This window comes from Ovis aries, chromosome 11, assembly GCF_016772045.2.
Source record: "Ovis aries strain OAR_USU_Benz2616 breed Rambouillet chromosome 11, ARS-UI_Ramb_v3.0, whole genome shotgun sequence".
Taxonomy (NCBI): domain Eukaryota; kingdom Metazoa; phylum Chordata; class Mammalia; order Artiodactyla; family Bovidae; genus Ovis; species Ovis aries.
The window spans coordinates 20839764-20867234 of record NC_056064.1 but is presented as its reverse complement, the minus strand read 5'-3'; the positions used below and the strand labels follow the sequence as shown (position 1 = coordinate 20867234).

Sequence of the window (27471 nt, the reverse complement as noted above, 5' to 3'; positions counted from 1 at the left end):
ATGAGCTCTTACTGGAAACAAACTTTAATGTAGCTACTTTGGTGTCTGTGCTCACAGGTAGCTTTTCCTCGGAGAGTCAGAGTAGAGGCAGGAAGACAGCCAGGAGCGCCTCACCTCTGCCTTACTAAGTGGGTCATTTGATGGCTCTTTTTTTTTTTTTTCTTTGCCTATGAGACCATCACCACAGTCTATGGCATGGACATACTTATCACCTCTGATTGTTTCCTCCAGAGACTTCTCTGGTGGTCCAGTGGTTAAGAATCTGCTTTCCAATGCAGGGGACATGGGTTCAATCCCTGGTTGTGGAACTAAGATCCCACATACTGTGCAGTGTGGCCAAAAATCAATAAAAGTTCCCTCCAACCCTCCCTCCGTCCATCTTCTTCCTCCTCCTTACAATGATGATGATGGCAACAATTAGCAGAAGACCTACCCTCTTAGCAAACTTTTTTAGTAGACTTTATTTTTTAGAACAGTTTTAAGTTCACAGTAAAATAGAGCAGAAGGTTGCAGAGACTTCCCACACACCCTCTGTACCCCCTCATGCATAGCCTTCTCCATTATTACTGTTTCCTACAAGAGCTGATTACAACTGATGGACCTGCACTGACACATCGTTATTATCAAAGTCCGTGGTTTACATAAGAGTTCACCTTGGGTGTTGTACATTTTACAGGTTTTGACAAATATATAGTGACATGTGTGTAGTCCACCACTTTAGTATCATACAGAGTTATTTCACTGCCCTAAAAATCCTTGGTGCTCCTCTGACCCCTGGCAACCACTGATCTTTTTACTGGCTCCGTAGTTTTACCATTTCCAGAATGTCGTAGAGCTGGAACCATGCAATAGATATCTAGCCTCTTCTTGTTGGCTTCTTTCCCTTAGTAATGTGCATGTATGATTCCTCCATGTCTTTTCATGGTTTGACAGCTCGTTTCTTTTTAACACTGAATAATGCTTACTCCTTGGAAGGAAAGTTATGACCAACCTAGATAACATATTCAAAAGCAGAGACTACTTTGCCAACAAAGATCCATCTAGTCAAGGCTATGGTTTTTCCAGTGGTCATGTGTGGATGCGAGAGTTGGACTGTGAAGAAAGCTGAGCACCACAGAATTGATGCTTTTGAACTATGGTGTTGGAGAAGACTCTTGAGAGTCCGTTGGACTGCAAGGAGATCCAACCAGTCCATCCTAAAGGAGATCAGCCCTGGGTGTTCATTGGAGGGACTGATGCTGAGGCTGAAAGTCCAATACTTTGGCCATATCATGCGAAGAGTTGACTCATTGGAAAAGACCCTGATGCTGGGAGGGACTGGGGGCAGGAGGAGAAGGGGACGACAGAGATGAGATGGCTGGATGGCATCACCGACTCGATGGACATGGATTTGGGTAAACTCCAGGAGTTGGTGGTGGACAGGGAGGCCTGGTGTGCTGTGATTCATGGGGTCGCAAAGAGTCAGACACAACTGAGTTGACTGAACTGAACTGAACTGAATGTTCCATTATCTGGGTGTACCATAGTCTATCCATTCACCTACTGGAGAATATCTTGTTGCTTCCCACTGTTGGAAGATCTTAAGGTAAAACTTGGGTATCATGTCCTCTTACTCCAGATATTTAAGAAAAAGATATAACCAACAAGGCCATTATCATGCTGACAGTAAGCTCTTAATGTCGTCCAAGACCATGTGCATATTTGAATTTTCTGAAGGCCCTTTTAAAATAGCATAATTTTGACAAAAATAATATAAACTTCTGATATCTGAAACAAGAAAATCTTATAGTGCATAATCTGTAAGAGTTTAATAGAGCATACTCCTCTGGAATATTAAACTTTGCCTCGTATTATAATTGTTGGTGGGACTTGGATCTGTGAGTCACAGATCACATTCCACTCTTAGGTCAATAGAACATGCCAGGGTAATTGTTACTGTTATAAATTATCCTAACAGTAAATGTTTATCAAGCATTTAGTATATACCAAGCATTGTACTTCACATGTATTATTTCATATGATTCTTATAACCCAGTGGAATACCTATTATTATATCCCTTCCAAATAACTTACTGAAGGCTTTGTAGTTAATACATGAGTTGGAATTTAAATTTAGGTCTCCTAACTATGGCTCTGCTGTCTCCCTGAGTATACTTTAAAATGGTGATATAAAAAGGGTTAAATGATCTTAAATTGATCTTGTAAATTTCTTAATTTCCAGGCTGTAAGACTAGAAAGTACTTACCAGAATCGAACACGCTATATGGTAGTGGTTTCAACTAATGGTAGACAAGACACTGAAGAAAGCATCGTCTTAGGAATGGATTTCTCCTCTAATGACAGGTATGATACCTCAAATGGGAGGATGGGGTAACCTCTTTTTGAACAACCTACTCCAGTGACCTTTTGAGTTATTACAAGAACATCGTATGCAGTTCTACCTCTAAAACGTTAAGCATGTAAAACTAGAGAACATCAAAAGTATCTTAGACACAATCTTTAGAGACAGAATTTTGTTTAGTGATGTCTTTGGTTATGTGTCCTTGATTTACCGCTGTTCCTTACCTTCTTCCTCTCATCTTTAGGTGGTAATGATATAAAGAAAATGGTTTAAAGTTCTATCTCCAAGGAAGAAAAAAAAATGGCTTTTCTTTGCAGTCCACTTTATTTTAAGCCATAATGACTCACTTGGTGATCCTGGGGCACACATCCTTTGTGATTTTGCACCAGTAGGTTCCGGGGGCCAAGAGAGCCCCCTTTAATTCCCGTCTCTTTCATTCGTGGCCTTATACCTTGCTTCTGTCAGATGTCACACTTCCTTTTTTCTTCTTCTGAGTTAGAGAGGAGCAGGGAAGGATGATTTCTAAAACTCAAAACAGAACCTTTTATAATATTCACCTTTGACTTTAGCAGCACTTTACATCCTAAGATTAAAGATATCGCACAGAACCTGGCTCCTTTGTGCCCTGAAGGTTTGTCGCTTTCTTTTTTTATCTTCCCACTTTTTCTGGAGAAATCTTAAGAAGACTGTGGAATGTGGCTGCTAAGCAGATCTTTGCACTGTAGATAATAAGCCTCAGGAAATCCTGCCAGATGTCTCAAAGCATGGACTTCCTGGTTCAGGACTAGAGTGCAATTGTGGAGTAGCTAGGGGTGTGACCCAGGCTGGGAGAATTTAGCCACAGAGAGCAAAGAAGACTGAGAGCTCTTCTCATTGTCCTGATGTTAGGAGGAGAGGGGGGAATAAATCACACTGTCACCAGAAAGATTTTCAAACTAGTGTTTACCTGAGCTTGAACATAGCAGTCAGCCTGAAAATGATTTGTGGGTTCACCAGGATCACAGGGCCAGAGTTGTTACCTTGTATACCACTTACAGCCTTTAATTGCAGTGCCCTGAAATTATACAGGATTGAAAACCACATTTAGGAAGCTTTTTCTCCTGCCCAGTTTTAACCTCTTCTGTTAGCTAAGCAGCAGATCTTTCAAGAAGTATTCACCCTATAAGAATACCTATCTTGCCTACATTCATTAGTATTTTAAAACCCCTGACTTGGGTTTTTATCTTTCTAGATCTGTACTGTCTAGTATGAGAGCCACTAATCGCATTGTAACTATTTAAATAAAATTAAATAAAACTAAAGTTTCAGTTCCTCTGCCACGACTAGCCACATTTCACATGCTCTAGCTCTGTGTGGCTTGTGGCTTGCGTGTTGGACAGAACGTTTCCATCGTCACAGAAAGATCAGGTGGACAGTCCTGCTCTCCATCTTACTTCCGTTGTTTGGTTCTCCCTGACCACTCCTTTGGAAGTCCCATAAAACAGGAACTGGAGCTGGGTGGACACATCATTTGAGTCTTGCCTGAGAGAGAGAAGGTGACTACTTCAGATTCTCCTGACCCAGAGTGTGAGAAGTCAGGTGTCCAGTGCTGTCTCTCTTTCACTTTGTCCTGAACATCCCCAGAAATCATAAAGAATGCTTATTAATGTGAGTGTCCAGTAATTTACCCTCAGTAAACTGCATCTGTCTTTGGTAATAGTCCTGCCTGAATCATATCTGACCAACAAAAGAAAATTTTCATTTATGGAAGACAAAATGTGATAAGGAAAGTTAGAGAAACTAGTTTTAATTCTGTTTGGTAAATTTGATATTATGAATTATTCCCCTTTACCCTCTGTTTGAATGAGTTTAGATAGTAAGAAAAATGCTACCAACTTCAGAATATCATTGCTCAGGTAATCTAGTATCATTTCTGTCTCAGTTGCTGTTTAAGGAACCTGTATCCTTTTGTATCTGAGAATACGAAAAGTTAATGTTTCAGAACGTTATTAAACCAGAGTGGAACCCAGAATGTTTATGACATGCTCATTCAAAGGATTCTCAAAATCTATTACAACCAATTTATTTAGCCTCTTTATAAGATTTTTAAGTATTGTGTTATATTTTAAGTAATAAATTTTTTAATAAAAAGTACAGCATTAGTTTCCAAATTGCATTTGATGTGTATTTCAAGTTATAAAAGAGCTTTATGATGTTTTAATTTTTCCTCATTCCACCAATACCTTGAACATGTCTGGTACATAGAGGCACTCAATGAATATTTTTTAATGAGATGAGTATCTATTAAAAGAAGTAACTATATTTTAATGGAGAAAATCTCATGTGACTCAAGATAAACTAGATAAAAATACTAGATGTGCCTAAATCAGGCCTCTCTTTCCTGTCATGTGATGAAGCTACTCCTTAATGTGAAAAAAATTCTAACCTGAATACAAGCAGAAAATGTGATGTTTAGTTCCTGCATATCATTGTCACTTGTCTAAAGTTTAACTGGTGTCTGGTCACGAGCCCATGGATCACACTCCTTTGAACCTTTGGTACCTTGTTACTTAATTTCTCAATTTGTCACTGAGCTATCGCCCCTTCATATTAAGCATTTGCTTTAAAAAGAAAAAAAAACTTTAAAAACTCACTCAACCTTGGGAAGCCATTTTCAAAACAGATTTTCTCTGCACCCGTCTCATCTATTCAACAAAAACAGTGGTGGAGCTGTCTTCCTCCCTCCAGGGCCTGGCACAAGAGCTGTTCAGGAGTTCAGGCCCAAGGTTACAGTGTGCATAAGCTGTTCAATCTTGATCTGAATCTCCTACTCTGGAATCACTAGTTGGATTGTGAGTAATACAGGCCAGCAAGTGTGGTGCACATTAGACGCAGCCCAACTAGGGGACCACCTCCCTTAGCCCTCCAGTGACTCCGTGTTCCCTGTATTGCTTTTAATGCATTATCATGATGTCCCCCTCCCTGCCCTGCCAAAATCACTCTCCTGTTTTATTAGAGCACCCACTACAGATTCATATTCAACATTTGTTTTACATGACAATACAGTCATATGTATTTTTCACTTAAAATTTTTTTTTTTCACCTTAGTGCTCGTTTCAGCAGCACATATATTAATATTGGAACCTTACAGAGAAGATTAGCATGGTCCCTGAGCAAGGATGACACGCAAGTTCATGAAGTGTTCCATATTTTTTAAAAAACATATATATATATATATTTTTCACTTTAAATATGTTAGATTTTTATGATAACCCTATGAGGTTTAGGTTTTGTTACCTGCATTTTAAGATGAAGAAATTAAGGCTGAGAGGGGTTAAATAACATGTCAAAAGGAATTGAAATACTAAAGGAGATTAGGTTCAGATCTTTTGACATAGTATAACTAACTGCTCAATAAATGGTAGTTGTTACGTTTAGGCACTGTTGCGCACGTTTTTTTTGGTGTGTTATCTAATTTAATCTTCAAAACAGCCCAATAAAGAAGGTATATTTTATCCCAGTTTTACAGATAGGAAACTGGAGCACAACACAATCAATTACACGGTTAATGTCAGATTCCAGATTCCAGAGCCCCTCTGACTCCAAAGCCTGTGTTCTTAACCATCCTTCACTGTTCCATCTCCTACATCCAATGTTCTTTCTCCTATATCATGCTGCTTTTCTAGATATATTGGCAGGGAGAGAGTGTGGGAGCCTTTGGGAGACTAGATGGAAGGGAAAATGGCTTATGGCAGCCTTAAGGAGAAGAAGTGGCAGAAGTCTAAGGTAATTTTAGTTGTCCAGAGAAGTGGTGTGGTAGAGACTAAATTGGGAGTCCATGGTGTCCTATCCCAGCCTGTTCCACTAACTTTAAACTAATTTCCTTCCTGGAATAGTGTGTGATCCTAGAGCTACCCCTTTGTCGGTTGTTGAGAGTCCTATTCACTCTGTACTTGAGCAGTGCTGTTTTAGTGCATAGCCACCAAGCACTGTTTTATTCATTTAAATGGCAGTGTGTCTATTTTGTCTCTCTAAGCCATCAAACATTACTTTTCCCTTTTAGACTACCGAGTATATTCTGTCATTTAATAAATCTATGTAAACCTCGGAATTAAAATTGAGCAAATCACAGTCAGAGATCTGCAGTAACCAGCAGTAGCTCTTGGTATCAGAAATGATTCTTAGAGTTGACTTGGGAGCTGTAATCTTGGGCTGAGCCCTGCCAGTAGCGCATCAGCCATCACCTGGTCTTTTCAGACAGCAGCCATTGGCAACACAGCAATACAGGAAGCTGAGTCAGTTAAGTTTTCTTTGTTAAATGTATAAGTATCTAACTAATAAATATAGTTAGTTATATAACAGATACATAACAGATACTAATATAAATATCTAACTAACTGTTTAAACACCTGTTTAAAACAGCTTCTGGTACATACATTGGATTCGTTGTAATATGTTAGAAATTTCTCCACCTGTGTCAGAATTTAGAACTTAGGGACTTATCCTTTGTGGTGAAAGAGTTAAAAAAAGAACTGCTTCCTAGGGTAATAGAAAGTAACTTATGGACTGTTTCTTGTCTTACAGTAGCACTTGTACCATGGGCTTAGTCCTGCCTCTCTGGAGTGACACCCTAATCCATTTGGATGGTGATGGGTAAGAGCTTTCCCTTTTTATTCTCCTACAGAAAGCCAAGGGGTGGGGTTCCATCTTAGTGCCCATTCATTCAGCTGAATGGGAGGCCCATTGTACCCAACTGAACTGTCATATCAGCAGCTCAGTGAGTCCTTTTAAACTCCTGTTTTGTAAAGTAGAGTAAAAATACAACTTGCCAGAGCCTCTCACTTCTGTTCTTCTGGGCCGACTATGGTAAGAATCCAAACAAAGACAAGCTAGTCTGTTGGCTCACTCTTTAGTCTGAGCATGTGGGACTGTTGCAATGCTCTCCCAGAGGATGATATGTTCTGTTTCAAATAACCTCTCGCTGCCTCTGCCAGCTGTCAGCCTACAGTATAACCCATTTCTGTGCCAGTTCTTTCCAGTGAACCCCCCCACCCCCACCTCCTGGTGTTTTTAGAATGTATCCCCAAGAGACCAAGATGTTTGCTCCAGTTTATAATACCAGGGTCAGGTTTACTAAGAACCCGCAAGACTTCCAAGTAGAAATATACAGCAGAACAGTTTGTCCATAGCTACAGCTGGGAAACGGTATGTAATTCCCTCACTCTAAGGTGGGAGTCCATTCATGTTGCTTGGTAGATAAAATCAGACCATTTGTTGAAGGACTTTTCAGTCAAGTCCTACTCCAGTTAACTTCTACACAAAGTACTTGATACCTTCTCCTGAGCCAGCAGTTGCTAGCCAAGGAAACAACCTTGAAAACTCACAACTGAAATAACCTACTCTCACTTAACGGATTTTTGTTTCATTCTGTTTTCCTTAGTGGGTTCAGCGTCTCAACAGATAACAGAGTTCACATATTCAAACCTGTATCTGTGCAGGCAATGTGGTAAGAGGACTTTTAATATCTCTAAAAAGTTTTTTTTAATATGTTATTTAAACAGTATTTTGTGAGAAAGTGTATTTGAAATGGAACAGTTCTTTATGAAAATGCCCGGTGATCTGTTTGTGTGTATAGGATTTTGTGTGGTCTGTTTGTGTGGCCATGATGACCTAGAAGTTCAGTTTTCAGATGATCACGATGGAAGGCCTTCAGCATTGGTAAACAAGTAGCCAGTGGGAACTGGGCTTTATTAGGGACACACTGACTCAGTTAGTTGGTAGCCATCTAGAGCTGCATCTGGAACATTCACGGCTGTGCATTAATTTCCCCTTTCTTAGGTAATCAGGGATAGCATTGATGGAGTTACATTATATATCGATGTTTCCATTTAAATTGTTGGCAGCTGTTTGTGACACTATTTATATTATGCGCATAAATTCTAGAAAAAACACTGTAGTTGTTAATAACCATCAGCTGATATACTGACACTTCTGGGGTTACTTACTGTGTGTGTCAGGCATTGAGTGCTTTACATAGGATTACATCTAATCATCACACCAACTCCCCAAAATAATATTATTAGCTCTTTATGATGGGCAAGAGAGGTCACATAACTGGCCTACAAGTATCTCTTACGTTTAGACAGAATAGACTCTTTTTCTCTTGTTCTGGATTATCTAGAAAAATGATCCAATATAAGCAGGGAGTGATGTGATTCTTAAGATTCAGAGTCATCCCCCGGTCAGGGATTTGAGTTTCAGTCCCTCATTCAGTTGCCTGTTCTGTAGTGGAAGTCCCCAGGAGGAGCAGAATGGGCAGAATGCAAGCCAAAGGAGAAATAAAGGAGCCTGAAAAAGACTCCAGGGAGATCACTTACCCCTGAATAACTAGATTGATAGGCTTAAAGTGGGTGCAGTCCTAAAAGAGAGTCCACTGGACAATTAAATCTTATCACCTCATACAGTAATTGAGATAGGACAGAGTTTCAGGTCATGTGTTAAGACCAATTTTTAGTTTTAGGCCATATTTCAGTGATAAATTTCTCATAGAAAAACTCATAACCTCTTTTGACTAAGATTCAGTTAAAAGCAACTGACCTGCAATTACACACTGCTGTATTCAAAATGGATAAATGACAAGAACCTATTGTATAGCACATGAAATTCTACTCAATGTTCTGTGCCAGCCTGGATGGGAGAGGGGCTTGCGGGAGAATGGGTACATGTATATGTATGGCTGAGGTCCTTCACTGCTCACCTGAAATTACCACAACATTGTTCATCAGCTGTACCCCAATACAAAATAAAACATTTAAAGTTTGAAGGGGAAAAAAAAGCATCTGACCTGTACCAAATAAAACCCAACAGCCTAAGTCCCATAAATGCAGTGTTCTCAGCTGTATTTTGGGGAGGGATACAAAGCAGTCTTAATTCTTTAGGATTCGAGTAATTCAAGCTTTGATGTTTTAAAGTGGACTGACTAGTCCTAGCTCTGTTAGCTTATTGCAGAATAAACTTTTTTTGGTGTACCACGTGGGGAGTAGTGAACTGAAAGTCACAGGAAAACAAAAAACCCTAGTAGATGATGTGTGAATCAAAGCAGCGTTTAAACCAGGTGTTTCCTTCACAGGAAGGTGGTTACTATAGCCTCTCTCTCCCGTACACAGCTGAAATACAAGGTGGCTGTGCCTTGAATGTGTTTTAGGGCACTTGTACCAAATACTTGTGGCATATGCTTTTGAAGCATGTGTTTCCTGGATGAAGAAAACATGCATTGAATATCCTGTATGTTGCACTAAGCTGGCTTTTACTTTAGAATATGTGTTCATGCTCAGTCACGTCCAACACTTTTTGTGGCCCCTTGGGCTGTAGCCTGCCAGGCTCTTCTGTCCATGGGATTTCCCAAGCAAGAATGCTGGAGTGGGTTGCCATTTCCTCCTCCAGGGGATCTTCCCAACCCACACGTCTCCTACACTACAGGTAGATTCTTTACCTGCTGAGCCTATGGGTGACTAGAGACTTGAATCTGTGTAATGAAACTAAAATTTGCTGAGAATCGGCTTCAGTTCAGTTCAGTCAACTCAGTTGTGTCCGACTCTTTGTGACCCCATGAATCGCAGTACGCCAGGCCTCCCTGTCCATCACCAACTCCCAGAGTTCACTCAGACTCAAGTCCATCGAGTCGGTGATGCCATCCAGCCACCTCATCCTCTGTCGTCCCCTTCTCCTCCTGCCCCCAGTCCCTCCCAGCACCAGGGTCTTTTCCAATGAGTCAACTCTTCCCATGAGGTGGCCAAAGTACTGGAGTTTCAGCTTTAGCATCGTTCCTTCCAATGAACACCCAGGACTGATCTCCTTTAGAATGGACTGGTTGGATCTCCCTGCAGTCCAACGGACTCTCAAGAGTCTTCTCCAATACCACAGTTCAAAAGCATCAGTTCTTCAGTGCTCAGCTTTCTTCACAGTCCAACTCTCAGAATTTGGCTTAGTTTGAGTAAAAGGAAGCATTTTAAAAGATTCTGTGATTTTGTTCTTTCGAGAAAATCTAATTCCCTAGTAGAAATGGACTGGCATGTGTTTCAAATCAAATTGGTCATAATTTTATTTTTTAATGTACATTATATGAGATTGACAAGGATTCAAGAAACAGCACTGTCATAGCCTCACTGATGGGAAAATAAACTGGAGTGGTCTTTCCGGAGAGTGATTTGCCAGTACGCTTTACCATTTTGTATACCCTTTGTCATAGTGATTCTGCTTCCAAGAATTTATCCTGAGGTGATAATCAAGGGTGTGTGCAGATTTTTAACTGTAAGAATCTTTATCAGTTGTTCTAATAGTATCAGAAAAATGGAAAGCAATTTTTAAATGTCTAAAAAACTAGGAATCAATTAAATTCCAGTACATCCATGCTTCTAAATATGCAGCCATTGAAAATTATCTAGTTGAACATTTATTGACGTGGAAGAATATTGACAACAAAGTGTAAAGTAAAAGAACAAATTAAATGGTATGCAGAATATGATCATGTCTTTATTTTAGATCTCTGCAGAGATAAACAGAGTGGAAAGATCTATACTAAAAGCTTAACAGTTGTTATTTCTGGGTGGTCAGATTACAGGATATTCCTGCCTTTTACCTGAGGTCCCTAGGTTTTCTAAAATGAGCATGATCGTATTTGTTATGAAAGAAGAAACAGTAAAAAGGCATTTTTAAGCAGAAGATGTAAATATATTGGCCACAGAGTTCTCTCGTAATGTCCTTTTCCCTTGGGAAAGAGATATTAATGTATAGCTAATAAGGCATTTCATTCAACAGATTTTAACTTTGAACTAGAAGGCTTTTTGTTTTGTTTTGTTTTGTTTTTTTAAAAGAAGGCGTTCTTTTAGGCTCTTGAGATACATCAGTAAACAAAAACATAGAAAGAAGCCTGCTTTGGTTTTTCCCAAGTATATAACCAAAACAATATTTTTCAGTTTTGTTTACCTTTCTTGAGTTCCTAGATTTGGAGTCAGAGATCTAATTAGTCACAGGATAACCAGAGCTGTTCTTAGAAAGTAGCTCAAGGGTATGAATAAATGGCTTAAAGTGACTAGGAGACTAAGGCAGCAAGAAGACAAATGTCACTAGAGCAGTACATCCTGGAGATAAAAGGGCTTGTCCTCAAGGCTTAGGGACATCTGTCTCTGTGATCTTTGTGGAACCTCTAAGAATCATAGGGAATATATGCTCTACATGACCCTGTGCCAAGAGAAACAAACCTTTGTGTAGTAAATGAAGTAGATCTTTCATTCTCTAGTGATATGGGCCATAGCGTGGTTCCAATTATAGCTGTATATAACCATAACTATATCTAACTGGGCCTTCCTGGTAGCTCAGCAGTAAAGAATCCACCTGCCAGTGCAGGAGACACAGGAGATGTGGGTTCAGTCCCTAGGTTGGAAAGATTCCCTGGCGAAGGAAATGGGAACCCACTCCAATATTCTTGCCTGGAAAATCCCATGAACAGAGTAGCCTGGTGGGCTACAGTCCATGGGGGGTCACAAAAGAGTTGGACATGACTTACCAACTAAGCAACAGCAACAAATATCTAACTTCCACTGGTAGGTTGTCAGTTCTCCTACTCCCTTCCACCCCCCCACCACCTTTATAATGCATATTTTTCAGCAAGAAATGTCTAATTGATTACTATGAATAGATAATACAGCATTATTAGAATCAGAATCAGAGAATCTTGATTTCCAAGCAATAGATTCTCCAGAGGCCCAATTCTGTAAGATTTTAAAATTGGAACAGTTGGGGGTATACATGGATTACTGGCCTTTAGGTATCCCCATAGGTCTCTAGTCTCACCTCCCAACCTATCTTTCAGGTCTGCACTGCAGAGTTTACACAAGGCTTGTGAAGTGGCCAGAATGCATAACTACTACCCCGGCAGCCTGTTTCTCACCTGGGTGAGTTACTATGAGAGCCATATCAACTCAGACCAGTCCTCAGTCAACGAGTGGAATGCTATGCAGGATGTGCAGTCCCACCGACCTGACTCTCCCGCTCTCTTCACAGACATGTGAGTCATCTTGCTGGGGATCCCAGACATTGCCTCTGTTAGGTTCTCAGGGGTTTGGAAGCAACATGTTCCTCCCTCATCTCTCCTCTTAGGGAATGAACCTTAAGAGTGATACTAGTCATTGTTGACACTACAAATCTGCCACACAAAGAACCCTGTTCTTTCTGTTGTATACCGGAAGAGTCTCACCTGGGCACAGTGGAGTCTCCACAGTTAAGGGCTGCAGTACCATGAAGTCCCATTAATTCCAATTCCACTAATTGGAAATTTGAGTTTAAAGGAGTTCGGCTGAGCTCTTGTCTTTGCATTATCTGTAAAAGAAGCATTTGCTAAGCAAGTTAATGACATTGAGAAGCTTTAGCGTAGATGTTTCTAAACACTTCAGAAAACGTTTCCAGTCAATTTAAAAGAATACTGACATAGTTATGCTGAATTTTTAACTGATTTCTGCTAAGATTTTTTTAAATACATTTTATAATTCATGTCTTACTCAGCCCTGCATTTGACTTATCAGGTCTGTAGATTTTTTATTAAATCTCGCTGCTGTGCTGTGAATTGGATAAAGACCTAAAGTTGAAGCTGATGTTTATTTCCTTTTAGTTAGGTCTGTGTGTTGAAACTTATGTGACTGTTTTGGAAATTTTTTCATACCTAGTTCCTGCTTTCAAAATTAATCAGGATGTTTATTTTGTTCTGAATTGATCTTTCAATACCTCCAAGGTATTTTCTACATCTGAGAAAGAAGAGTAGCGACTTACTAAAAGGATCTTCCATCCCTTCGCCTTCAGATTCCTGAAGTGACACCTAAACAGTTCATGAATTTTTAAAGGCTTAATTTAGATACGAAATGCTTTTTTACTAGAAAAAAGTGAAATTTCCAAGAATCGTGTGCAGGGAATAGTCATTAAAAAAGTGGAAACTTTTCTGTGTAGGATATGATTGGTATGAGGGTCAGTTAGTACTAAGTAGCTCTAGTCCCTTCAAGATTCCACAGTGACTAAAAAGATAAGCATAGTATGGCCTTCAGAATTGGGGGCAGTGTTTTATTGTTGTTTGGGTTTTGTTTTTTTAATTTTGTTTTGTTGTTGTTGTTTTGGACATGGCACACAGCTTGCAGGATCTTAGATCCCTGGGGTGGAAGCTCAGAATCTTAACCACTGATTGCCAGCAAAGTCCACATGAGCAGTGTTATTGAATTACTCTTTATGACTGGTTGATGGGTGTCAGAGGAACAGACGTCTCATCTGTTTTTGTAAACAGACACTTAGAGAAAACCTTTCTTTTCATTTTTCCTGATTTTATTAGAGAGAATTTGAAAATTATAGCCCCAAAAAACAAAGAAAATGAAATTGCCTATAATCTCTCTCTATCCCTGAGCAAAAATAAATAAATAAATATGTAAAATATAGTCCCTGGCACATGGTAAAGACCCATTAAATATTAATTCTTCATGTGTACAATATAACCACAGTCTTAAGATACATTTAGTAAACAAGTGTCTGTCTATAGTAAAAGAGACTGAGAGCGGTAGGTCAGAGTACTAATAATGCCAGAAGGATTTTCAGTGATTCTTGTCTTCTTTCTGTATGTATGTATTTTCCAAATTTTTTTTTAGTGAAATTGAGGGAGAAAGTATGTTTGTGATGTAATGCCTTTTCCATTCCCTCTTCTTTCCTAAGTTGACTAGAAGAGCCTTAAAAAGAATGCTGAGGATACAGAGAATGCATGCCAAATGGACTTAAGTGCACCACTGTGAATAAAGTTTATATTATGAAATCCAAGGAAAGTTGAGAAGGGAACATAGGTATATGGTGCCTCCGGTGTAGGTCAAATGTTATACTAGGCACTTCATCCATAGTATCTCATTTAATTCTCATAAAAACCTCATGAGACAGAGAGTATTACTGTTCTTTTATAGAAAAGGAAACCAGCCTCAGTGAAAGAAAGACATTTGTTCAAGGTCATATAAATAGTAAGTAGCAGGGCTGGGGTTAAAACCCAGGTGTGGACTTCCCCTGGTGGTCTAGTGGTTAAGAATCTGCCTGTCAGTGCAGGGGACACAGATTTAATCCCACATACCATGCAGCAGCTAAACCCACGCCACAACTCCTGAGCCTGTGCTCTGCAACCAGAGAAGCCACTGCAGTGAGACGCCCTCGCACTGCAACTAGAGAGTAGCCCTTGCTTGCCACAACTGGAAAAGCCCACACTCAGCAAAAATAACTAAACCCAAAATTTAAGAACACAAAACAAGCAAAAAAAAAATTTAAAAAAAAAAACCCACCCAGGTGTATTTGCTCCCAAACACTCTGCTCCAATAAGTGTGAAGGATTGGGAGAAAGGCTGCTAAACTAGGGAATCGAACCCATTGCACTCAGGTGCTAAAATTTGTTTTTTTTAGACCAATGTTTATTTTTAATAGACGACTGAAATGTGTAATTTTCTACCGTTAGCTGTGTCTAGGAAAAGTGGTGGGGAGTGTGGTTAAGCATTTTATTCCTGGTCAAGACTGGGGTGCTTGAGCTGATTGACAGGGGAATGGCATAGGTGTTAGCTGTACTCCACAGGGTTCATGAGAAACTTATGAGTCCAAGTGGTAGGGAACCCCAAGGTTGTAGGCTCAGAGCATCCATCTTTGGAGATTATACTGAAGCTATTTTTGCAGCCAGTGATAAGGCTGTAGGCAGCAAAGGCAGGCAGGATGCCTGAAGGCTTAGTCCATTTCCATCTCCAAATAAGGAAGTACAGAACGGATACCTTCTTGAGTAGGTAGGAGGGAAGGCGGAGGCAGAAAGAGCTCCCTGTGAGCCCCACTCAGATGCTGCATCTTAAGGAATAATGCTTTTAGAGAGAAACATCCCATTACGTTGAACCAGTATCTTTCTAGTAATTGGAGAATCAGCCTCCTAGTTTGATTTCATAATAAAGTTCCAAGGGAAGTTTTTATTTTTAAGAGAGTTGGAAGACTAATAGAAGCAGCATTATCCTGCAGGTAGAGTGTTAAGCTGGGCAAAGAGTTCTGGTTCTCTTGGCCATCATAAGTGATGGTTGGCATATCATTTAACCTCTCAGTTGTTTGTTTCCTTTATCTGTGAAATGAGGATAATAATTTCACAGAAATACTGCAAGAGCTTTTGTGAAAAAGGAAAATATTTTGGATAGGGTACTCTAGGTAGTTAATCCTTGAAATTCATTTTGGAAGAGAATTTGCTTCATTGAAGAAGGCAGAAATCACTCTTCTCTCTTTCCCAGTCATAGCAACAAATGATCAGCACTTGGTGACATTTTTAAGCTACAAAAGACGCAGTTCCATAGTAGGCCATACCCAGCTTGGTTTTCTAGCTCAGCAAGCGGTGTTGAGGGTTACTTGATGGAAATGGTCCTCCATTAAAGTACTACGCTCAGTGTAGCCTATTTGTCTTTACTCCTTCTTGGATCTTTATACATGAATGTATTTATGGGCTTTTAGACATGTACAGTCTCTTCAAGTAATAATTTCTCCCTGTTACATTCTATACATTCTGGAAAGAAACATTCTAAAATACCAATTTCTTTTTTCCCTGCCTCCAGAATATAAATTTAAGATTAACAAAAGGAAAAGCCTGATAATTTGGAAACGTAATCAAATGACACATTCATTATCTTGGTCAGTTTCCTACCTAAGAAAAATCACCATTTCTCTCTTCTCAGACCAACTGAACGTGAGCGGACAGAGAGGCTAATTAAAACCAGATTAAGGGAGATTATGATGCAAAAGGATTTGGAGAATATCACATCGAAAGAGGTAAGAGACCTTGAGTCCTCATTGTTCAAGGCTAGAGGTAGATTAATAATGGAGGGGCGAGGCTGGAAATGGTGAGCAATTGAAAGTCCAGAGGGACCATTCAGAGATTAGTACAGTTATGTTATCTCTGTTTCAGATACGAACTGAACTGGAAATGCAAATGGTGTGCAACTTGCGAGAATTCAAGGAATTTATAGATAATGAAATGATAGTGATCCTTGGTCAGATGGATAGCCCTACACAGATATTTGAGCACGTGTTCTTGGTAAGTCTTGGGGCCTTTAAATTTAAAGGGCTGTGCCGAACCTCGTCTCTACCAACTCATGGGGGGCAATCATCAAATTTTATTATACTTAAATAAAATGTAGCTTTTGTTAAAAACAAAGGTAATAAATACCCAAACCTCATCACCCCCTAATTATTTGACTACATTTTACTGTTATCTGTGCTCTAAAGGTTATTTACGTCTGTTGTGTGGTGGAAAGGTTATATAATGGTATGCTTCTGCTCATTTCTTCCCAGTTACTCAATGACAACAATTGACTATGGTGGGAAATTTACACCAAGGAAGTTGGCAGACGCTACACATCAAGGCTTTTCTCCCCATGGGTGGTTAAAGATCTCATTCCGTTGGAAGTAATAGTCAGTCACAAAGCAGACCAGTCCAGTGTATACAAAGAGAGTGATCCTTGGATGTCACTCCAAATGGGTCTAAGGTCTGATGCATCTGAACAGAGCAGAAAACCACCTCTAACAGAGACTATTGGACTTTTAAAATATTTGAAACCCTGCAGCTACATTTTCAGTCCCTTAGTTACTTTTTGATTACCAAATCTTCAGTGACTTAAAATTGTTCTTGATGGTGCTGGACATTCAGTGACTTGTAATTAGCCCAAGGAGAGCTCTCTGACAGATGGATTAGGAAAGATTCTAAAACCCCAAGACCGGTTTATCTCCCAGATGTTAAAGAGTTCTTGTTTTCATTTGTACATGGTAGTGGGAACAAGGATACACAAGGATAATTAAAGTCAGTGGAGAACACCAAAACCTCCCTTTTATTTCTGGTTCTCACATACTTTGACTAAAAATGCTAGCAAGGAACTAAATCGATTGGTTTGAATTTCACTTCCTTTCTCCGATAAGGACATTTGTGAGCTGTGAAATGATTAGAAGCTGGGAAACAGGAAAGAGGAATAAGTGCACAGGAACTGACTAAACTGGATCATGTCACCCTGAATATGAGTTTATTTCACCCAGCAGTTAGACTTCATGCCATTGAAGGCTTGTGCCCTGAATTAACTTGTTGACACTTTGGAGTGTGTGTGCTTGTCGAGTGATTCATGGGGTGTATAGCTATGAAATTACTCATGAAAACCTGTGAGCTGGGAGGGGAACTTCTTTTCCATTACTTTAACTTGACCAATGTGTGTTGCCATTTCTGGATATAGATCATACGGCAAAACTGTCATTGACCTTTCCATTTGTGTAGCACCTGGCTTTGCTGACTTTTGTGTGTAATTCTATGAGGGTTTAAGTATTCCCGGTTCTTGTATCCTTGGAAAGAATTTTTTTGTGTTGTCCGTAGAAAACGTATGAGTCATTCATTCAAATGTACCCTGCCCCCAACTGTCTCCATGTAACATGACTAATTTTTATGACAGGCAAGTGCCTGTAGCCAAAAATAACTCGTTAGAAAGTGACCAAAGCTATAAAGTTGGAGTTGCTTTTCCACTGAGCTTGAATCTTAATACCTAAAAGGATGCAGACATGATAAATGTCAAATTCAGTCACTATCTAGCTATTTAATTTCAGACATACTTCCCTGTGTTTCAGATGCCACCCTCTCAAGAACTACCTTCTCCTTACCTCTTCCTCAAATGTTACTGTTTTAGGACATATAAATACACGTTAATAGTACTTTAAACAGAAAGAACAATCCAGTTCTCCCCCAGATTAGTCTCTAGTCAGCTAGAAAGGCCTTTGAGCATTTGTATCAATAGAGTCATCCTATTATTTCATGATTATTGGCATAGTCTTCTGTCTTGGGTTTTTCTCTTACTACAAAAATAATTTGGTTTCATTGCAAAAAATTTAGACAACTTTAGAAGACAATAAACGACATTTAATTAACACCAAGAGAGATAAACACCCTTGTCCTTCCTTATATAATACTGCCTTCTAGCTCTTTTTTACTTTTTAAAATATGTATCTATGTGCATATTTTTGAAAAAGGGAAAATGTATTCAGCTTCAGATATAATTCTGTTTTCTTGAAATGGACATGCTCTTTGCCTTGTGAATATTTTTCTTTTGTAGGGGGCAATTTTCGAACTGGAGAATTCTGAAATTTAACTTATGCGGCAAAATAAGTGCACAAATAGGTTGTCTAAACATCTTATTGTACCTCTTCCTTCATGGCTTCCTCCCTTTGTTTGCATCGCCACATCCTGTGTCCAAACCCGTATCTCTTCTCCAGTGAGTCTGTGCTCCGCTGGCTTTCCCTGCAGTTGACTTGGAAAAAGAGGTCTTATCCAAACTGCAAGTGGTGGTGTTAATTTTCTGCAAAGTCATTTCGTCTTGTTCATAGCTGCCATGCCTGGAGTGCAAGCAGATTGTGTGAAGGGAGGCAGCAGGAATTCTCCCCTGCCTGAGGAAGAATGCTCAGCTCTGTAGTGCACTGCACAGAGATGTTTATTCGGAAACGTGTCCAGCTGATATTGAGAAGAAAAGTATAGAGCATAATTTAAAGAAAAACTTGCTTCGAGAAGACAGGGTTGATTGGTTGGAAGCCAGGGTATTTCCAGAAAAAGTTTTTCCCCACCCTTAAGAGTGTACTACTCCTCTGAGTTGGAAGCCTTTGCCCATCCAAATCTCAGTATCAACAGCTCTCCTGGAGGCTGTCCGATTTGGCTGAGAAAATGCTAGATGTGAACAGAGATCCTTTGCAGAAAGGCCGGCAGCTTTCTTAGTTAAACAAGGGAAACACGGAACTATTGGACAGGCAACCAGTAGTTTTCTTCGTGAATAAAAAAGTAGTCAGACGTTTACCACTGATGGTTATCTTTTTCAAGATTTGACATTACAAATCCTTTAAAAATAAGTTTCCATTTCAAAGAAACATTAAGGTAAGTCTCTTGTTCAGGATTTTTGCCCTTCAACTGGAGATGTGTATCATCAACTTTTTAGAAGAAGAAATTGTAGAGCTTGTACCACAGTAAAGTGACTCACAGCATTGATGCTGTAGCTGTGGTATGATAAAGATTTGGACAGGCATACCAGTCCTTAGAGATTCTGTGTTGAGCTGTATGGTCTTAGCAGAACCCCCAGTATAGTCCTCCTCCTTTGCCATAAATGTGCTGTCCTCTTATATTTTGCTTGGAATACTTGGTCCCCAACAAGGCCATTTCCTAAGGATAACATTTGGAAAAAAACAAAAAAAATCAGTCACTTCAGTCTTTGGGCCAGAGTACAGTGTGGGTGAACCAAAGTGAAAGATGGAAGTGAACTTATTTTAAGATGTATTGCAGTTTTAAGATTTCATTTTATACTTCTGTACAATTAAAATACGCTTAGCATAATTACATAGAACTCAGTGAAAACCCCCATGGAAGTATGTTGTTGTAAGCCTGAGAAACATGGAGAAAAATAAAAAAGATTGAGTTTTTGGAGGACCCCAGGAGGCTAATATGCATGGCATTGGTATTAAGGACAGAAAAGTAATGACACCATGTTGATTCCAGTTCTTCCAAGCTGAAGCAGCCCTAGGCAGAGCCCAGGTCACTTGCTGTGAGCCTCACTAAGCCAGTAGCTGATGAATTTAATTTCTTTTGTTTCTGGGTATGTGTCATTTCAGATTGTCAGATTGAAGTTTCTCTGGACTGGTGGATGTAAACCGTGGACACTTCCCATCACGTCAGGGTTATTTCCATCTAGCTGGACAGAATTCTGTAGGGGATTTAGATTTCTAAATTAAGAAGTGAGGTGGTCACATTTCCCTGGCTCCAGTTTAGCCACTCAACCCTTATTGCTTGGCTTCTGTCTCCTTGAAAGCCCTGTTTTTATTCTTCTTGCCCGTTTCTTTGGTGTGGGAGTATTTTCCAGTGTTGAGCACAGAGTCTTAAGAACCTTTTATACATGTTTATTTTAAAAGCAAGTCAAGTGAGCCCTGATCTTTTGATCAGTCCATCACTTACTGGCCTTTTCCTACAGCATCCTTGAGGTCTGCTAGTTCGGTGGCCAGGTTGCAGATCACTTGTAATGTGAAGGTAGTGCTAGAGTGACACTTGACAGTTTTCAGAGTGCTTCACTGACTTATCTCATTTGACCATTTATTCAACAGTCATTTGATGATCCTCTTTTTTGTGCTAGGCATGAAGCTAGATATTTGTGCAGTCTGATCTAAATAAGGAGTGGGTAATGACAATATCAAGAGAAATACAGAAAGCCAGTAGAGTAAGATTACCAAAGTGACCTGGTTTAAACAATTAGAAGAGGTCATTAGCGAGAGTGATGAGGGCAAGAAGCCATGGTGTTATGGGTTGAAATACATGGGAAATGAAGAATTATAGAAAGTGAGCATTATATTTCTGGGGAGTGTTTGCCATGAAGGGAAGAAGAGAAGGACAATGTTTAGAGGATTTAGGATGGAGAGAGGGTTTTCCATTTTTAAATGAGAGAAAGGTGGTGGGGGAGAGCAAGGTGGAGGTGCTGGCATATATAACTCAGTCGTGTCCAACCTTTTGGACCCCATGGACTATAGCCCACCAGGCTTCTATCTCCAGGCAAGAATGCTAGAGTCGATTGCCTTTCCCTTCTCCAGGGGCACTTCCTGACCCAGCGATCGAACCCTGGTCTCCTGCATCGTAGGCAGACTCTTTACCATTTGAGCCACAGGGAAGTCTGTGTAAATGGGAGAAACATTACAGTTCTGGAGGCTGTAGTCTGAGATCAGTGTGGCAGCGTAGTCAGGATTGCTCTTTGTGTTCTCACATGGAAAAAGCAATGGGAGAAACTTTACAGTTTGAGGGGAAGGTATCCATCCATTAGATTCCTAGGGCTAGAGTGGGGAGAGTGTTTTATTTTACAGATAGGAAAGTGAAGACAGGTTAAGCAGTTTGCCCAAGGCCCCCCAGTCAGAGGGGGAGTCAGGACTTGAACTTGAGTCTTCTAATGCAAAATTCCACTTAATGCATTTTTCTGGAATAGATAAATTCTTATTTTAAAAAACTTTGCCTTTTCAAAAGACATGAACAGATAGCTCAAAGGTAGAAAATGGACCTAAAGCATTGAATAGTTGCTCACTTTTACACTTAAGAGAAATGCAAATGAAAATTACACTGAGATAACATTTCATACCTATCAGTTTGGAGAATATTCAAAAGCTTAACTGCATATTTTATTGGCAAGGCTATGGGGAAAGTGGCACTGTGATGCAGAGTGGGTTTGAGGATACGTTGTAAAGTGAAGAAAGCAAAGAACAAAAAAAGTAGATGTAGTACAGTACTTGTGTGTAAGTCAGAAGCAATAATACATAGTTGCTTACATGTTTTCAAAATACAACATACGTAGAATAAGCCACAAACTAATAAAAATGGTTTCCCATGGAGATTGAAGAGATAGGAGTGGGAGTGAGACTTCCAAGTTTACTTTTTAATAAACTTTTGACTCTCAACCTTTTAAAAGTCTTGCATATTCAAAGAAAAAATTGAAAACATGGAAGAAAAAACACACCCTAAGATTGAATATAAGCAGGAGCAAATGAACCCACATGTATATCAAACTGATAGCCTCACAGAAAAAAAATTAATTCAGATAGCTTAAGCATGATACATACTCTGATTATACTCCTTCAGTTCAGTTCAGTCGCTCAGTCGTGTCCGACTCTTTGCGACCCCATGAATTGCAGCACACCAGGCCTCCCTGTCCATCACCAACTCCCGGAGTTCACTCAGAGTCAACGTCCATCGAGTCAGTGATGCCATCCAGCCGTCTCATCCTCTGTTGTCCCCTTCTCCTCCTGCCCCCAATCCCTCCCAGCATCAGGGTCTTTTCCAATGAATCAACTCTTCGCATGAGGTGGCCAGAGTACTGGAGTTTCAGCTTTAGCATCATTCCTTCCAAAGAAACCCCAGGGCTGATCTCCTTCAGAATGGACTGGTTGGATCTCCTTGCAGTCCAAGGGACTCTTAAGAATCTTCTCCAACACCACAGTTCAAAAGCATCAATTCTTCAGCGCTCAGCTTTCTTCACAGTCCAACTCTCACATCCATACATGACCACTGGAAAAACCATAGCCTTGACTAGATGGACCTTTGTTGGCAAAGTAATGTCTCTGCTTTTGAATATACTATCTAGGTTGGTCATAACTTTCGTTTGAAGGAGTAAGCGTCTTTTAATTTCATGGCTGCAGTCACCATCTGCAGTGATTTTGGAGCCCCAAAAAATAAAGTCTGACACTGTTTCCCCATCTATTTCCCATGAAATGATGGGACCAGATGCCATGATCTTCGTTTTCTGAATGTTGAGCTTGAAGCCAACTTTTTCACTCTCCTCTTTCACTTTCACCAAGAGGCTTTTAGTTCCTCTTCACTTTCTGCCATAAGGGTGGTGTCATCTGCATATCTGAGGTTATTGATATTTCCTTAGTGTGATATAATAAGAAAAAGAAATGCAGAGAAAATTTGAACTTAATATTTTCATTATTGGTTTTGGTATTGGTGTGACAATGTTAAAACTGCCTTGTTAGAGCAAATGTGATCGTGAGCAGACATTGTTTGAATTCTATATGGGTTAGTTTTCGTACCTCTGAAAACTGAAGGTAACTTTCTTACTCTCATCATTTGTAAGAACTGAATATGATAGCATTTAAAGTCCCTGGCACTTAGAGAGGAAACGTGGTAGCCGTTATTGGCCTCCTTTTTAGAAACTGTGCTTCTCCCCTCATAGAACTCCTTTTCAAGTATTGTATTTGGTCCATTTGCTAATTCTCTCTCCCTAACCTTGTCTTTCTGGTTCTGCAGGGCTCGGAATGGAATGCCTCCAACTTAGAGGATTTACAGAACCGAGGGTAAGCACACAGAGCAATTGCTGACACCCCCGGGTGGCAGATATCACTGTTTTATCTTTGCATTTTCCCGACTGAGAGGTGTCAGTGAGAAAGTTTAAGCTTGAGAGTTGCTTCCAGTTGGTTCTTTACTGGGGGTAACCTAATAAAAATTAACACAGCTATTATCCCACTGTTTCATCCCCCTCCTCCCAAGAAAGAGCAACTGTTGCAGTGGAAAGTCTTTCAAAGACCAATGTGTAAGCCTTTCATGCTGTTTAAAAATCAAACCCAGTTATTGGGTTTTTTTATTCAGAGTAGTATAAGGTTTGCAGCAAAGTTGGGGGGAAGGTACAGAGATATCCCAAATATTCCTGCCCCCACACATGTGTAGCCTCCCCCCATTTTCAACATCCCCACCAGAGAGGTACATTTTTTATATCCCGTGAACCTGTGTTGCCACCTCATAGTCATCGAAAGCCCACAGTTTATATACAAGTTCACTCTTAGTGTTGTCTCTTCTGTGGCTTTGGACAAATGTATGATGACCATGTGTCCATCACAGTGGCATCATACAGAGTATCTTCACTGCGTGAAAAATCCTCTGTGCTCTGTCCATTTATTCCCCACCCCCACCCCAGGCAACCATTGATCTTTTTACTGTCTCTCTGAACTGTGGTTCCTGTTTTTATGCAGGAGTACAAAGAACCACGTGTGTTGGGTTTACAGCTCTCTAATCAACATTTATTGAGTAATTTCTGTAGGCCAAGCACAGCTAGATGCTAGGAATCCAAAGAAAAATAAGTCTCAGTCCCTCTCCTTTTATAGTAAGGTGCATGAAGACTAGGTGGGTTATAAATATAAAATGAACAATGTAAAATTGAACAAGAAGACTGACTTGTATTATGAAATGTGTTCCTAAGCAGTATGGTTATCTTTGATTGTAGCAGCTGAGACCACAGTGAACCTTCAACAGGCAAAAAGCCACCCTTCTTCCTTTTCACTTCTTAGCTAATGCCTAAATCTTCCATCAGACTCAGCTTTAGGTCAGATCATTACATTAAGAGAAGAGAAAATCATGTCTGGACATTGGCCATGCTAACTCTTCATTTGGACTGAGATAAGACCTACTGAAACTCAGAGATAGTGATGACTCCTTGGCTGATTGCTGGCTGCCTGTTTCCTCAGTTACAAGTCAGCCTTCTGGCTATCTTGAATGTGATTAAATGCATACTTCTACTTCTCCCTCAGAAGAAAGACAAGTGATTATACAAAGAGTTTTGGGGGAGGGGGAATGGAAATCTGGTTACTTAATTTTAAGGTATGAAAATAAAGAGAACTTGGGAATTTTAAGTTGATGAGGATTGAACCAGTAGTTCTTGAAAGCAGAGACTATATCTTAGTTTTGTGTGAAACATAACAAACTTAGAGCTTTATACCAAAAGGGTGCCCAGTAAATGTGAAGGAACGATAGAAAAATTGACAGACTGTGATCTGCGGGAAACTAGCAGCTGATGGAGGGTTCAGTAGGAAATCTGACTTGATAGAACACTGCCTGCCAAATGCATTAGCAGCATTCATGTATGTATGTACTCTGACTGATATCCCCAGCTAGAGATGAGACCTGTTTATCTCATTTACTACTTACGAGGATAAATTATAAAACACAGAAAAAAGACAAGTATGGTTAGATGCTCAGGCATCTACTTAGATCTTGTTTTGTAAATTCATTGGTTGCTGCTGCTAAGTCGCTTCAGTCGTGTCCGAGTCTGTGCAACCCCATAGACAGCAGCCCACTAGGCTCCTCTGTCCCTGGGATTCTCCAGGCAAGAATACTGGAGAGGGTTGCCATTTCCTTCTCCAATGCATGAAAGTGAAAAGTTAAAGTGAAGTCGCTCAAGTCGTACCCAACTCTTAGCGACCCCATGGACTGCAGCTTACCAGGCTCCTCCGTCCATGGGATTTTCCAGGCAAGAGTACTGGAGTGGGGTGCCATTGCCTTCTCCAAATTCACTGGTGCTTCATCTTAAATGGATGAAGAATTACAGTTCAGGGATCTGTATATAAAACATGTATATTGCCCCTGTGGATGATTTAAAGGATTTTCAAGTGTAATTTTGACAATAAGGCCATTTTCTCCCAATCGACTTGACTTTAGAACTCCCCCTAAACTGCTGCTCCTTTACAGAAATGGCAAGTAAGATTCAAGGAGTGTCATTTGCAATGGGTAATGGCTGCCTGGATTTCCATAATGAAAAGATTGGGAAACCCTGTCCTGCTATAATCCCTTACTGGAGTATGGGACTGGGGATGGGAGAGTTGTTCATTTTTATTTTAAATGAAATAAGAAGTGTGCTTGTCTTTTTTTCTGACAATTTTGAGATATAATTCACATACTTTATAGTTCACCTTCAGTGGGTTTTAGTATATTCACAGAACTGTGTAACAATCCATTTAAAATTTTTTTCCAGCCTGAAAGGAAAACCCCTTTAGCAGTTACCCCCATTTCCCGCCCTCCTCCCCAACTCCTAGAAACTACTAATCTACTTTCTATGGCTATAGATTGGCCTATTCTGGACATTTCATTTATATGAAATTATACAATATGTGGCCTTTTAAGAATGGTTTATTTCACTTAACATTGTATTTTCAAGGTTTACAGTGTGGTAGCATATATTACTGCTTTCTTCCTTTTTTATTCCATTGTATGGAGATACACACACACACTCCACATTTTATTTGTCCACTCATCATTTGATGGACATTTGGGTTGTTCCCACTTTTTGGCTTTGGATGGACATGTTTTCATTCCTCCTCGGTTTATAACTAGGAGAGGAATTACTGGATCAGATAGTTACCTTTTGGAGAACTTCTAGAATGTTTTCCACAGGTGCATGTTGCTTACCTTTTATTATTTTTTAATTAATTGGGGAGGGCGGGCTTCACCATGTGGCTTGCAGGATCTTAGTTCCCCCAGCAGGGAATAGAACCGTGCCCTCTGCAATGCAAGTGTGGAGTCTTAACCACTGGACCACCAGGGAAGCCCAGCTTGCTTTTTAAATTAAAAAGGGGAAAAAAAAATCTTTTCTAGTGATGGACTTTGATGCTCAGTTGAAACAGATGGAAATCACGTCCCAGAAAAATTTCGGTTGCCTGACCTTCACCACGGGTTTGCTTCACCATGGCTCTCCCTTTCTGTAGTCCTTCCTCTGACTTCAGAGACTGGGTTTCTAGAAGTCCGTGTGTGGTTCTGAGAAGGAAATCACTTCTACAGAGAGAAACGAGTGACTGTGTTGTATTGTTGAAGTAGGCGACAGTGATGTCTTAAGGCTACACAGCACTGCAAAAAGATAATTCTTTGGCAAATTAAACCCAAGCATTTATTGAGATTGCACAGTGGGAGAGACAGCAGAGGAAATTTTTGATACAGAAACTATTTTCTGCAAACCTGGAAGAACTCTCAGACACATCTGCTGTCATAGCAGCCAGGAATGCAGCCTTGAGAGCCGAGAGAGTTTGAAGTCCAACTTTCCTCTGACCCTCCCAGCCTTGGCCTCATTTGCCTTTCATGTAGTTTAAAGGGAGTAATAGAGCAAAAAGCCGACAATCTGGCATTTAGAAAGATAGGAAATGTTTCCTTTTATTTTTTTTCTTAAGATACATGTTAATAATCTGATTTAATACACATGACTTCCACAGAATAAATTTTGTTGCTGGTATAATTTTTGTGACTGAAGAGAATTTGTCAGATGACCAGCTTCAAGTTAATTCTTTGGAGTAAATTGCAAGGCATATTTTCAAAAGACTCTGAAAGATGAGATTGTATAACTACACACAAACTGAAAATGGAATTTAGATGTTGAACTTAGTAGACAGCTTCTCTCTTAGTTAAATCCCTGAGACCCAGCTACTCCCAGGACCCTGTTACAGATTCTATATTAAGTATAGCCTCTTAGGGTTGTTTTGTTTTGTTTTTGTTTTTTAGCTTTCTTCCATAGTTTGGTACGTAATTTCAGCCTCAGGAGTAAACCAGTTTTAAATAAGAAAAACAGTGCTGGGAATTGGATTTCACCTGAGTAATAGAGCTCATATTCTCTCTTGGTTTCCTCACAGGGTTCGCTATATCTTGAATGTCACTCGAGAGATAGACAACTTCTTCCCGGGAGTCTTTGAGTATCACAACATTCGGGTGTATGATGAAGAGGCAACGGACCTCCTGGCTTACTGGAATGACACTTACAAATTCATCTCTAAAGCAAA

General features: G+C 39.9%; 1 protein-coding gene, 1 long non-coding RNA gene and 1 other non-coding gene across 8 annotated transcripts in view; 2 read left to right on the top strand and 1 right to left on the bottom strand.

Moving 5' to 3' along the window:
- SSH2 (slingshot protein phosphatase 2) overlaps positions 1-27471 on the top strand; it is a 243783-nt gene that overhangs the window by 193302 nt on the left and 23010 nt on the right. For 4 of the 6 annotated variants that reach the window (XM_042255464.2, XM_012185423.5, XM_012185426.4 and 1 more), the window contains 8 exons: positions 2222-2343; positions 6905-6973; positions 7761-7826; positions 12192-12386; positions 16077-16170; positions 16307-16435; positions 23189-23235; positions 27325-27471. In XM_042255464.2, coding sequence (XP_042111398.1) covers positions 2222-2343; positions 6905-6973; positions 7761-7826; positions 12192-12386; positions 16077-16170; positions 16307-16435; positions 23189-23235; positions 27325-27471 — 869 coding nt within the window. The remainder of the gene's footprint in view (positions 1-2221; positions 2344-6904; positions 6974-7760; positions 7827-12191; positions 12387-16076; positions 16171-16306; positions 16436-23188; positions 23236-27324) is intronic. The other 2 variants (XM_042255463.2, XM_060395298.1) reach the window with 1 other exon arrangement.
- On the bottom strand, positions 434-27325 carry LOC114116893 (uncharacterized). The gene is made up of 3 exons (XR_003590730.3): positions 18574-27325; positions 12576-12697; positions 434-3395 (listed from the first exon to the last, which is right to left on the bottom strand). It is a non-coding gene; the product is annotated as an uncharacterized LOC114116893 (long non-coding RNA).
- LOC114117026 (U6 spliceosomal RNA) lies at positions 5428-5534 on the top strand. Its single transcript, XR_003590822.1, has one exon. It is a non-coding gene; the product is annotated as a U6 spliceosomal RNA (small nuclear RNA).